Here is a 13,707-nt window from a genome sequence, read left to right on the forward strand (position 1 = left end):
TCCCCCCCGCCATGATTGAGCCCACAGCTCCAAATCCCCGGCCACGGTGACCCAAATCCTCTGCGCCCCGAGGCAGCGTGCCAGCAGGCGCGGTGCCCACCCCTGCCCCCAGCGGCCCCCATCCCATAGAGGTGGTCGGTCCGGCCATGGCGAGACCTGATGAGGGTGGACGTGTCCACCACCATCGCCCGCAGAGAGATGTATTCGGGGGTCTCCCACCCATCCCACAAGCCTGTCTGCCGTGGGGCCCCTCGTGCACCCCGACCAGCACCATTCCCCCTCCCAGTGTAATGAACATCGGCTGAAGCGGAGGCTTTCCCTTTACCAGCAGCATGAATCCCTTCTAATTGCTCAGGTCCCAGCTTGACGAAACATTTAAAAAGCGTACTTGACTCCGTCCCAATTCAGCAAGGCAATTAAATGCACTCATAAATCCTCCTGAAGTAAATGAGACTTAATCGTAGGCTTAGAGCTCAGCTGAATTCAGACCTTAGCAGCAGGGCAAGTTTCCCTTAACCTTTTTCCCAACTGTGCGAGGCTGTCACATGCTTCGGCGTCTGAACCGAGCTCACCGCACAGACCGCGTCCTGTCTCGCTCTCCCGGGGTCTCCTCCAGCCCTTCGCCAATGTTCCCTTTACCTTCTCACCGAGGGTCACGCGGACCCTCTGCCCTGCCGGTCTCTCTGCTCTCCAGGCCACAAGCCCGTGAGAGCCGCAGGTTGGGAGCGTGCTTGGTGGTCTGTGGGCAGAAGCGCGTGGTGACACAAGGGACTTCCTCCTCTTGAGGTTGGCGTCAGAGTTAACGGGATGCCTACGCGCTGAGGCGCTCTCAGCCATGAGGAAACCTCGTCTCCTTTGGGCTGGAAGCTCTGAGTGGAGCTAGCTGGCCTTTTAATCCTTTCCCTCAAGACTGCTTATAGTCCCTCATGCTGCTCCCGTGGTCCCTCCTGGACGCGAGTTCTTCCACAAGCGGAACAAGCGAGTTCCTCGGTGCCCAGAGCTACGAGACTCCTCTAAAGCTCTGCAAAACGAGAGAACGTAGATTTGGAGGTGGAGGGGCGCTGCAGAGAGGTGCAACACCTGATGAAGCCCAACCAGGGCCTGAGGAGGAGGTGTCAACCACCCAGGTTAGGTATGCAGCGAAGACCTTCCCTGCGTCCCTCCCGTATCCTTCCCTCGTATCTCCCTCATCAAACTGAAAGGCAAACTGAGGAAACCGGTAACAAACACATCTCAGCTGGTCTTAGCTTCTGGACAGGCAATGTGAGGACGTTAAGAGGCTGTTTGCTTATTCATAGGTTAGGTAATGATTTATGCATTGTGTGTTGGTTGTGCTTTTGTTTCTCACCCTCATGCTGTTATTCCGTAACAGTCTGCAGCGGTTGATCAGCACGTGAAAATTAATTCGTACCGAAAAGTTTAATTTTCAAGCACCTTGAGACAGAAAGGGACACATCTGGAGCGATGACAGCAGCAGAAAGGACCCGCGGCTTGTAGCGCTTTTTGTTTTCAGCAGCCTAGTCAAACAGATAACCCAGCCAAACGCCTGGCTCGGGTAGAAAGAGTTCTTTATTTTGTGTGGGAAGGCTTGGAGTTAATCAACTTTAACAAATGACCGATGGCTCCTAGAGACTCTTGTTGGGGCAGTTGTTTCACCAGGTCAAAGGCTTTCATCCCCACCTCACGAGCCTGGAACGAAACAGAAAAGACAAAGTAATTGTCAGGAATTCGGCTTTTCCCAAGGTGCAGTTAAAATACCCGCAGAGGCTCATCGGAATGGCTGCGCTGGAGCGGATCCAGGCTCCAAAAAGCCTGCGCGGGAGCGGATCCAGGCTCCAGAGCCCCTCAGGCCTGCTTCGGAGGGTGACCCGCACAAGCTGCTTTACAGGAGAGAGTAAAGCTGCCAACAGATATCGTGTTTAGGATCCAGTGGTGCAGACGGAAGAGATTACTAACCCCAGCCCCCCGCGCTGGAGATCGTTACCTCCCATCTAACACAGCAGCTCATCTGAACATTCCCAAAGCTATTTCAGAAAAAAAACCAGCTGTATGGACTCAGTCTGAACTAAATCCCTCATCTCCCTCGGCAGCTCTTCCAGGGATTAGGCATTCTCACAATTATAAAGCCGTGCCTTTTTTCTAATTTGAATTTGCTTCTTTGTGTCTTCCAAACACTGACTCACATCATTATGGCTTTCTCCGATACAATGAAGAGACCATTAGTAATCTGTATTTTCACCCTCCAAAACACAGGCAGAAGAAACTCGGGCTTTTGAGTGCTTAGCTCGAACAAAGAGGCCTGATTTCCAGATGGTTACTGCTCAGCACTTCCTCAAAATCAACGATTTTTAATAGAGAGAATCGGGCACTCTGAAGTTAGCAGCCGCATCTGAAATTGTCAGCTGTAAAAATACAGGGGTGCAAATTCAAAACTGAATTACGGGGTCCGAGAGAGTGAACCTGCATTAATACAGTGGTAATTACAGGGAGTCTGGCTCAAGGAGAGACACGTGCAAGGCCCATGCCTTGCTCGCTGCCTAACACCTGACCTGACGTCTGCACGCAGCCTGTGCCAGGCAGCTACGCTGCCAGGGTGTCCCAGGTGAAGGACGAACCCAGAAAATGTGGATAACTACAGGATCCACTGTGGATGGCCTGGCAGAGGCCAAAACAGATCCAGGGGGCTTTATTAGCCTTGACAGAGCGCAGATCGCGAGCCGGCTTCATGCAGAGCTGCTGAGGCAGCTTTGTCCTCGGTCATCCAGCGCCCCAAGGCTGTTGTGGACTCAGGAGAGGTGCCAGGTGAACGCAGGCAACCGGCTTCATGAGCTGGGGCGAGCACTGAAACAGAGTTAGGCAACCCTCCTGGACCCTTTCGCCAGGCGAGACTTACCTTCGACAAATCCAGGATCAGGTAATAAAGCATGGCGAGAGCATGCAAAACTCTGGCAGTTTCCCCAGGTTGTTGCTTTGGTGCCTGTTCTCTGACATCTAATACGGCGTTCAGTACTCGGATTGCTTCTGCTTGCTGGGCTTCAGCTGCATCAAGAACGAAATAATCTTGTTGGATGTACGTATGCATGCAAGATAATATATTCAAAACTGCCCAATTATCTCTTCTAGACATCAAAGCATTTCTACTACAAGCATCAACGCGGTATCCCAGCTCCATGCAAATTCCACACCCATTAACAGATATCTTTTCATCCAGTCAGTAATTGTGTTGATTAGCCTTTAGTGAGGATGTGGAGTCATAACAGCTGCATGAAAAGAGCAACTTTCATGCTCCTGTCATAACCGAAGATGGTATCGTGTAGCCCCGTCTTGGCGTGGCTCCTGCTGGATGGAGACAATGCCCGGGTAAAGGGATTTACAGAAACGCTTCTCTTCTCTGACAAGATTCTTATTGGCACAGATGGCAGAAAGAAGAGAAGGACCAGAGTCCAGCCTGACCTCAGTGGAGCGTAGGGTAGCACCATGCACGCTAGCGTATTTCCTAACGCTTTATGCACCTTTACGTCCTAGTGAGAGTTTCCCCGGCTCCTCTCCCGAGAGAATTGTCCGGATTAATACATCCAATTATCAGTACACGCTGTTTCATCATGTCCTACTGCTTCAGAAGACAGAGTTGTAAACCTGCCTAAGTGAGATGAAATGTCACTTTCATGTAATTAAATGGAGACAAAGGAACTGCAGAGAAATGAGAATGTTGAAGTGGAATCGAATCCCGAAAGGCAAAATCTCGTATTGTTACAGTCACTGCCGAGGGCGCTGTGAAAAGGAGCACGTAAGCAAAAAGGGCAAAGCCGCGTTTCCACTTGAACACCCTCACTCCTAAAGTGGCCTCGTTTGTTTCATCCAGCACGATCCACTGAGCATCAACATCAGAAATACCCGCGATTCTGATTAAGTTTGGTCTACAGAAATGCCACGCAAAACCCAACGCCGTAAATATGAACAGCGGGATGTATGGACCCTTTAAAATCCCGTCTTCCAAATGGTTCTGCGCAATAGCGGTGCTTACTCATACGGTTTTCGCTGACTTCCTTGTCCTCGGTGAGCGGAGACATTTCTGGTGGTGACGTGAGAATTTGCTCCTGCGCTTGAACTGACTTCACAAGAAAGGCATGCCAGATGTCAGTTACCTATCAGGAAACAAATGAATTATTTCACTTGTATGAATACAAGGTATTTAGCAACTAGTTGTTCCATAAACAATGTGTCCTGCAATGCACGTCCCTGCCGCAACAACCGGAGTGCCTGCTGGTTAGTGAGCTGGCTGCTGCCAAGCTGGATGTTTCACGTAGAGATCTGACCGCTCTTCTCCCAGCGGCAGCCTTAGCTGGAAGCTCGCTTCTCCGGCTGACTATTAATTTTCATCAAACTTGAACAAATCTAACTAAATTGTTAAGCAAAAGCAAATCTGGTTGAAGTTTGCAAGGGGGATGGCGGCAGACTGCACAGCTGCCAAAGCCTCGTTTCCACAGAAAATCAAGCTCAACAAATGCAAGCTCATTTTTTTTTCCAGTTATTAGAGCGATTAGGTAGTTGTTACTTCCCTTGCTTCATCATTCTGTTCTGACAATCTTTTATCAGTGTGACCTTCCACTGATCCTCAGCGTAAAGTTTACACGGCTCATTTGTATCCCACCGCTGCTCAGCCACTCTTCCCTGGCTATGGAAACTCCTTGGCAACCCTCCCTGCTCGCGGGACGCTCTTTAACCTCTGGCGCGGGGTATTTGGTAGCAAAGCTGGTTTTTAATGAGGTTTGGCTGCCCAAATTGAAGTCAGCTTGGATAACAATTCTCAACCGAGTGCAGAAATTTCTCTCTCCTGGTTTTAACTTGGAGAATTTAAGTATGAAAAGGGTTTCTGAGATTGATCCTAAAAGGCAACGCTGGCACTCGATATGGTCACCGTCACATCAAAGGCAGTCAGAAACAGGAAAAACATTGGAAAGAGCACAGAAAAAAACTGCCAAGTATATAGAGGATGCCCTTTGGTTTTACCAACCTCAGCATAGAGTGAGTTTGCTACGTCCATTTTGTTCTGGCGAAAGAAAACATTAGCCATGTGGAAATACCCTCCAGAGGCCTCAATAGATTTTAGCCCGAATGTAGAACTAGCAAGGTAAATCTGAAATCAATATTAAAAAAAAAAAAAAGCAGAAGTTTAACGTTCGTATCAAACCCGGGACATTTTTCATTATGGATTAATAATATTGCAAGCATTCAATTTTTTTCTGCGTAACTATAGCGTTAGTTGTGCCTGATTATGACTGTAAAACGTGGTACTAAAAAAGCTGTATTTTGGGTTTTATGCAAAGGAATGCAACACCCCCAAATCCCCTGCTCGCTGGGGCAGAGGAACCTTGCTTAGCACAGCGTGTTACCCCGTTGAAGCATGGGGCAGGTTTCCCACATCTCCTCTCACTGTGCAACCCGTATGTCTCTCGTCTTCAAATGCACAACCTGCTGCCGCTTTTCAGCTCTCCAGTCCTGCCCACGGCGCCCGTTTCTCTGCCCAAAGCCCCGGCCAGAGCCGGGGGAGCGGGAAGGCAGTGGCACATTCCAGCTATTCTGAGCTGGCGTGTGACTCTCAGCAGATCTCAGACACGCAGCCAAAGTTCAGGCAGGTCTTGGGCTGCTCTGACATACCAGCGACTTGCTAATAGCAAAAAAACTATTACCCAACGCCCTTTCAGGCACCAGATCCAGGGTATCTAAAAAAAAACAATGGCACAGCGGGGAATCTCTCCCAAAAGGTTTACAGACTAAACGAAGACAGGGTTGTATGTATTATAACAGAAAGGATCAAATTCTCGACCGTATGTCATCATTTACGTCCACACAAAGCTACTATCAAATTCAACAGTAGCGAGTACACATCACTCTGCACTGGATAACTTTAGTCTACGTGGGACATAAATAGGATGTCGCGGAGTTCATCTGCCTTTGGGGGATCAAATGACAGGCAAAGCATCCTCAGGAACAAAGCAGGCAATAGCCACTTCAACAAACTGCTCGTGGCTAAAAAGATTGGGTCGGGGAAAACGCTATTGAACCAGACATTTAAACAGTTAAATAAGGCATTCATTAAATAACGGCTGACAGAGAACTGCTGTCTAACAGAAGAGTATTGAGGAAAATGACAGCCAAAATATAAAGTAACTTATCTGTTGAATATAAGGCAACTATATCAGTTTGGGGCGGGAGGGGGGGGATTGTCTGTTCATCTCAGGACCGGAACCAAGCTGACAGATAAATCTATAAGCAGATGCAGTAAGGACAAGGTATACGTCACTTCAAGGGAACAAGGATAACTGGTAAAACACAGCTTTGGTAGCGCATGGATACACAGGTGTCCTAGATCTCGACAGTTCAGGTGTCCATAACATGTATCCTCTCGGTACCTAAAATCAGGATTACAAATCTCTCTGCTGGGCCTTCCACATCGACCTGGAAGTGTTAGAGAAGGAAGAAAAATTGAAGCGTTTCTGTATTTGAGTTGGCTTACCTCATTGGCCAGGTGATATAAAGCCTGTTCAAAGTTTCCTTCAGCAGCACAGAAAAGTCCCAGACTACGATGTAATTTATACTGAACAGCAACACTGCAGTCTGGAGTTCTGAGGACAATCCACTGAGCTTGGGAGAGATACTTCGATGCCTCCGGAAGATGGCCAACGCCTGAAATGACACGTAGAAATAAGCAGGATAAAGAACTTTTTTTTTATTTAGAAAATTAGAGAATACTGCCCATTAATCCTTTGCAGTAGCTTGATACAGAGACCTAGTTTGTGGATTCCCCACTTCTCCCCTAAGTGCTCCTTAGTCGAGCAGGTGTTCAGAATCTAATTTATAGGCAGGCTGAGTGTCTAGAGCTACAAGAGAAGCCAGAAACTGTGTGCTGCATTCAATACCTCTGAAACATGTGTCCAAAACAGGTTAGGTACAGGCAGCCACTAATGACTCGTGTATTATCACACTAGAATTACTCATGGGATTTTCCTTCCCTTCTCTCGCCACACCATTTATGACAATCCTTGAGACAGCTCAATTCTGCCAGCACAGCATTGTGTGTACTCCTGTCACGGCAATGATTTACAGTGGTTTCTCAGTCCTTTACGTCTGCAGCTGAGGAGAGCAGTCCTCCACACGCAGAATCCTAATTTGACATTTTTTATAAAGCATACAGTCAATGAGAAAAAGCTCCGCTTCAGGCAGACCGCGCTTTTGTGAATGGACTGAGGCATTCCTCTGATGCCCTGGCCTCAGAAATGTTTGCTGGTTCCCTGAGATAAGAGCGCAACCAACCACCCTCGGGAACTTAATGCTTTTGAGTCATACGAAGCCACAGAGGTAAAGAATGGATTTTCATACTGCTTCTCTTGCGGGAATCGGTAGAGATGGAGAAAACATTTCATTTGCTTTCATTGATCTCTCATCACCGATGAGTGATTCTTTTCCCCAGACCCACACAGAAAAAGGGGGGCGGGGTGTGACTTCTCAAATCTCTCTGAAATGCCCTTGAGGCAGGGCAGGGTAGAGGCATGGCACAATGTTGAAACGCAGAGCTGGTCCTTCCCTGATAAATGGTAAAAGGAAACCAGAAACCTGACCCACGGGAGGTCTTGCCCTTGCCAACGTGACTGTTTAGACAATACTTACCAGTGGAGGCCTCAGCCAAGAGGAGATAAGCAGGCACCAATTGCACAGAATTTGAGCCGTACACTTCAGTACTGAAACGCAGAGCATGCAAAGCTGCAGGTATCGCTTCTCGATGCTTTCCATCCAAAACAAACTCCTGGGCTGTGCTGTATGCCAGATCGATGATGTATTTCTGCAGGGAAACATAGTAATGGGACAGAGTGAGCAAGGGATAAGGAGAAATAAAACGCATGGTCTCTTTTTACATTCAAGTTTGCAAGCTGTAAAACAGTGACTGCAATGTTCTTTGTGTCTGTAATTAATGGATGGAAATTAAAGCTGTCATATTAGAGCCTGGATTTCGTTCCTACTTCTAGCAGGAACAGCTTTGGATATCCTCTCAGGTCATGTGGTGTCTTATGAAACGAAGAATCCTTTACGCCTACGAAAAAGGGCTAATAAGGCTGCAGCAATAAAAGCTGTGAAGCACAGAAAATGATCATCACAAGACCATAGGAAAGATTAGACAAAGGGGCTACGGCGGGGTTTTGCTGACGGTAATAACGGTGACTCATAGCAAGGCAGCGGAGCGTATGGTTTGCCAAGCTGGTGCCAGCATGGCGCACCTCTAGCTGCATGAGGCACGGTCTGGAAGCGAGGAGAGAGCCCCTCGCACGGTGCTGCAGCTTCCTCCCGCCCTCCCCCGGCCAGTTCTGGGCCGGATATTTTGGGCGCGGAGTCTGGAAAGCCGGTCAAAATCAGAATACCCTAATGCACTTATACTCCTGCATGGCCATCACCCAAGCCGGGTTTGGCGGTCAAGCAGCTTTTGCAGGATTTCTGTTTGTTGTCAGAATCCATAATGCTTCCCGTACGTATAGTTGCTTCCTGCCTTTTGCTGCTTCTAGCAGTCCACGCCGCTTTTGGTCTTTTCACCCTGATCTATCCACCAGCTCCATAGAAGTATCTCCGTTCGAATGCCTGTTCATTGCCAAGAGCTCTACAGCAACTGTAGATCTTGTGCCCTCACAATGTGCTGAGGGATGCCAGCGAAAAAGAGCCAGGATGCTTATTTATCTGTTTCTCTTTGCTTTCAGCGTAATTGTTGCCAACTCCCAACACTTCTGCGTCGGCTTTTCACACAAGTGGTGCAGCGGGAAAGCTACCTGGAAAGAAATCTTGTTGCTGGCGTGCCTAGCAGTGCTGCCATGGTAAGTCAGCAAGGCACTCGCTCTTCTCTTGCTAGGAGGCACGGGCAGGCCCGTGCAGTGAGCGCCGGCAGAAAATACCGTTTTACCTCTCTGTTGCCTTCTGTTTTACAGCTGTGGCTGAGCAGAGGGCAGAAAAAAACAAATCCTAGTGCTTTTGGAGGCCAGGCTTTGGCATTTGGCTGAGCTTTAAGCGCTTAGAGAGAGGCAGAAGGAATCATGCCACAGGTGAAGGAACAGCTGCGAGTGTTTCCCGAGATAAAGGGACATCCTTTCTGGATAAATGAGACCTCCGAAGAACACACCCCAGAGTGATAGCACCCTGCTACAGCAAGGAGAGCCAAGAGCTAGAAAACACAGCGGTCATCCCCTCTCTAGCCCCTGAGCTGCCAGCATACAGAGAGTGAAAAAGGCACGCGCCAAAACCAAGCCGTGCTGGGGGAGCGTGTGGCGCCCAGGAGAAAGTCAGCATGTGCTCAGGGCAAGGAGCAGTAAAAGCTGTTATTTATCAGGCTGCCTCTTCTGTCCATGCCACTCTTTCTCTGTCGCAACTGGCACTGGCTTTGGTGTGTGGGTATCAAGCAGATTGTCATCTGGGGAGGTGCTGGAGATCAGCGTCATTCTTTTTTTTACTCCTTGTCAATAGGATCATTGCTGCTTCCCATGATGTAAGCTATCTGAAAAACATCTGCAGTGAGGACAAGCTAAGGGTTAGACTCTTGCACAGCTCCCAGGAGGAGAAGAAAGGGCAGGAGATCTCAGAAGCCCTGCAGCACTGAATATTTAAGACTGCGCAATTACAAGCCTTGGGGGGATCGTTAGCTTTGGCCCTGCACAGTTTTTCATCTTGCCCATAGCCCCACGCCCCCGGACCTGCACACTTTGGGCTTTTTTCATGTGTGTTGCAATTACAGAGGTTTCTCTGAAGATGCCCCCACGCAGTTTTCTCCCAGCTGGGGTTTGCAGCGGCTGAGGACCCCAGCTCTGCTCCAGGTGGGAGCGGGGGGTTGGGAACACGCTTGGGGTTCGGTGCCACGTTCATTTACTCACTCACAGGCACCAAAAATGATGGCGTGCTGGAAGAAACGACGACTGAAAGAGGAAGGCAGGCTTCCAGTCGGTTTGAGTTGAAACCTGCAGTCGGCGGGGCTAGCATCACTGCTGGAGGACTGCTGTAGCTGGCTGAGGCATGGATCTTTTCCCGTACCCAGGGGCTGCAGTAAGCTGACATCACGCAGGCAGGTGAGGCTATTCTACAAACAGAAACTTGGAGTTCTGTCAGTTTGGAGGTACTGTCTGCAGGCACCCCCCCGGCTATGTTGACAAAAGCAGATTTCTATCAACAAAGCTTTGGAAGTACAGACGAGGTATGAAACTCATAACCTTCTGGCTCTCAGCTTCATGCGCCTTCCCTTAAGCCACAGGGCATTTTGATGCGCACAAGCTTTCCTGTGTCCTGACTGAGGCTCGAGCCGAGTGTTTTCTAAACAAACACCGTGCGGGAGTTTGTGAAGTACAGCAGAAATGTTCAAAAAATAATAAACCTATGGGCAGGCTTTGAGCAGAAAGCTTTTTCTCTGATCGTCGTGAGACTATGTAGCTTTTCCCTGCGCTCCAAAGGCCTTCTTTAAAGCATTTTTGTTGGCTCTGTGAATAGGAAAATCATGAAGACACAGACGGGGCAGTAAATGATCTCGCCCTCTCCACACCGCTCTTCCAACGCTTGTCAGCCAGTCTAGGCCCAACGCTGTCTACGCTATACCTTGCTGTACGTAAAGGCAGACTCCATTCGTGGGCTAGGGGCTGCAGTCTTGCTGTGAAAGCAAACGGGTAACAAACAAGATGTTTCTGCCTTGTCACTCCTTTCTTAGGAGAGAAGGAAGACAAAGTGTCCCTGCACATACCGTTCCCAGAATCTATTTTATTTAAATAGTCTGGAGACAAAGGTCAAAGAACAAATGTAATAGGGTTGTTAAAGATCCTATAAAACCCTCTACCTCAAAAAAAAAAAACCCGGAGCCTTCTCTCTATGACGTCATTCCAGGCCTCAGCCCAAGCTGCAGGTTTACAGCTGCCATCTGCTAACCTAGGTGTGCACTCCAATCAAGAGGAGTGACTCTCCCTTCTCCACCAGCCCCGTCTTCCTGCTGTCTTCCCCTGGAACCTAATAAAACCAAATGATCAGCTTCCAGCTGATCAAGGAGGACTTCCTTGATCTGGCGGTCACGTGGACTTTTGTAATTATAAAGCACAATTTTAGTTGCTATAAAATCAATGTTGTAGCAACAGGTGCTTTCAGCACCAGCGTTCGATATGTACGTAAAGTTTCTTGGAAAAGCTTTAAGCAGTTAAGGATGCAAAAAAACCCTGCCGCCACCCCCCCCAGTAAGACCAATTTTAACTTCGCTTCTTTGCAGGCTTTATAAAAGATCAACTGAAACGTAGCCTGGAACAAAGGAGCTTTTGCATTTTTCCTGACGCTTCTGGGACGCACTGTTCTAACATACCTTCTTCGGACTTTGGTCAGCACTCTTGCCCGTGATTTTCGAGCAGATGGGATTTTCAAAACCAAACTGGGTTGTCAGCGCCTAATTCCTACAAAGCCTAAAAGGAATCTGCTGCCTAAAGCCTGTCGCAAGCTTTCACCAAGCAGGACTTTTGTCTACGCAGGTAGACTTTTAGACTTTCTCTTTCTGGATGCTCCCAAGAAAGACCGCAGCAACGAGCCAGCCACCAAAGTACTAGCACCTGGCCCAGAAACAACCCTAAAAATAACACAGGATGTAAAACCCAGAAGATTAATGATGTTCTTCCCAGTGGCACCGTTTGACTGTTACCAGCTCACTTTCAGCTGTTCTGTTGTCCTATTCTTCTGCGATTAGGAGTTATGCAACGACAGAACGATAATTTATTTTTATGGGCAAGATTTTAAGTAGCAGATGTATTTGGGTGGGTTATTTTATTTCATCAACACTGTGGAAAAGCAGATCCTGCCACCCTATAAACAAACAAAAAAAAAGAGTTCAAAACCGCTCGGGCTGAAAAGGAGCTGCACATCTGCACCGCCCACGAGGCCAAAAAGCAGAGATAAAAGACCGTACTTGGTGGGAAAGGGCGTTTAAAATTGGCCAGGTAAACAAAGGGAGGGGACTTCATTTCTTTGCCTCCCCCCTGCTTGGAGAAAGGGGAATCCCTCTCATCAGCGAAGGATGAGGACAGCCTGTAAGGAGCAAAACTCAGCTGGATCCCGGACTAACCGGGGAGATCCAGGATTGCCGCTGCCTGAGGAAGCTCAGGACTTCAAATAAGGACTGTGAAAAAAGGCAAGAGGCTCGTAGAAGCAGAGAGAGGATGCTCCCACTCCCCTTATTATAGAGTTTTTGTTCAAAAAAAAAATTAAAGCTCTGCAACTACGTACCGACCAACCAAGGAGGTGCCCTCCCAACGCTACATACATCACAATATAGGAAGAAGAGATCTCATTAAATCTCACTGGCAGCACTTTGAAGCGGTATTCGGTTTTTTTGTACATACCTGCCTTTTCACCAACTGTTCCGAGCCATGTTTTCTTTCTTTTTCAGAAAGGAGAAAAGGGAGGGACGTACGGATTGGAATCAGCAGCTGGCATATCCGCTCGTGGATACTAACCCAGTCAGCTTTTTGGTGATCTACATCGCTAACAAAATAAGGGAAGAACGGTATTTTTTTTTGCTTGGAAATGATGTAAGGAAAGATTATTGCCTGTTTTATCTTCTGGACTTTCACCACAAGAACTACCCACAACAGCCGCCAGCCTGTGGGTATCACGGAGTACCTAATATATACTTGATATTCCCAAACGGGAACACAGCGCTGTCCTGCCAAGTGAGCATGATTCTGCATGTTAAAACCTTATTTAAATCACTCGCAAAACTCCTGATACAGTTAGGTTTGAGCAAATGCCTGGCTTTCAACACTGCGGTACACAAACCTCCCCCCCAAAGCCAAACAAACCCCAAGTCATTGTGAAACCAATGAAATATATAGTTAGCGTATGACTTCACTGAGGACCCCGTGTAAGATGTTTGTGTAAACATCTAGAAAGCTCACCGCACTGCTCTCTGTTTGATGCGGGCACCACTGGAAGCGAGGAGGAACGCTCCAGCTGAGCGGTTGCTGAGCGTGCCCGCTCCAGTTCCCGCTACCCTGCCTGCTGAGCTGCATCCTGGGCCTTCTCCCTGTCTCCCTCCTGGGCCTCATCCCTGCCTGCTGAGCTCTGTCCCAGGCCTCGTCCGTCCCTGCCACCCGGGCTTCATCCCTGTGCCCTGAGCCTTGTCCCGGGGCTAGTCCCTGCCTCTTGCCCTGTCCCTGTGTCCCAGACCGTGTCCCAGGCTTTGTCCCTGTCTCTCAGTCCTTGCCCTGGGCCTGTTCCTGCCTCCTGGGCCTCATCCTGGGCATTTTCCCTGTGCCCTGAGCCTTGTCCTGGGCCTGTTCTGGCTTCCCGGGCCTTCTCCCCGAGTCCTGAGCCTTGTTCTGGGCTTTCTCTCTGCCTCTTGCCCTCTCCTGGGTCTGTTCCTGCCTCCTGCGCCTCATCCTGGGCCTCCTCCCTGTGCCCTGAGCCTGTTCCTGCCTCCTGCGCCTCACCCTGGGCCTCCTCCCTGTGCCCTGAGCCTTGTCCCGGGGCTAGTCCCTGCCTCTTGCCCTGTCCCTCTGCCCCAGGACTGCTCCTGCCTCCTGGGCCTCGTCCCGGGCCCTCTCCCTGCGCCCTCGGCCTCGTCCCTGCCTCCCGGGCTTCCACCCGGGCTGCGTCCCGGGCCTCACCCGGGGCCTGCCCCCGTCCACCCGCAGCCAGCCGGGCCCTCACCAGTAGTAC

The 13,707-nt window shown here is 49.3% G+C and overlaps 1 protein-coding gene across 1 annotated transcript; it reads right to left on the minus strand.

Moving 5' to 3' along the window:
* Window positions 1-1,553: 1,553 nt before the first annotated feature.
* Window positions 1,554-13,427, minus strand: ZMYND12 (zinc finger MYND-type containing 12). Its single transcript, XM_009283641.2, has 8 exons — window positions 13,342-13,427; window positions 12,390-12,531; window positions 7,669-7,840; window positions 6,518-6,687; window positions 5,015-5,137; window positions 4,025-4,145; window positions 2,894-3,039; window positions 1,554-1,689 (listed from the first exon to the last, which is right to left on the minus strand). Exons 1-8 carry the CDS (start codon window positions 13,425-13,427, stop codon window positions 1,570-1,572), a joined length of 1,080 nt encoding a protein of 359 aa, XP_009281916.1. The 3' UTR covers window positions 1,554-1,569.
* Window positions 13,428-13,707: the final 280 nt, after the last annotated feature.

The sequence above is a fragment of the Aptenodytes forsteri genome, unplaced genomic scaffold (genome assembly GCF_000699145.1).
Source record: "Aptenodytes forsteri isolate BGI_AS27 unplaced genomic scaffold, ASM69914v1 Scaffold519, whole genome shotgun sequence".
Lineage (NCBI taxonomy): Eukaryota > Metazoa > Chordata > Aves > Sphenisciformes > Spheniscidae > Aptenodytes > Aptenodytes forsteri.

Coding starts and splice junctions, on each gene's coding strand:
- ZMYND12 (XM_009283641.2), bottom strand. CDS start 13,427: ATGAGGCGCAGGAGGCAGGAACAGACCCAGGAGAGGGCAAGAGGCAGA. Junction 12,532..13,341: donor GCTCAGGACTCGGGGAGAAG/GCCCGGGAAGCC, acceptor TTATTTTGTTAG/CGATGTAGATCACCAAAAAG. Junction 4,146..5,014: donor CAAACTCACTCTATGCTGAG/GTTGGTAAAACC, acceptor GTTTCCTGATAG/GTAACTGACATCTGGCATGC.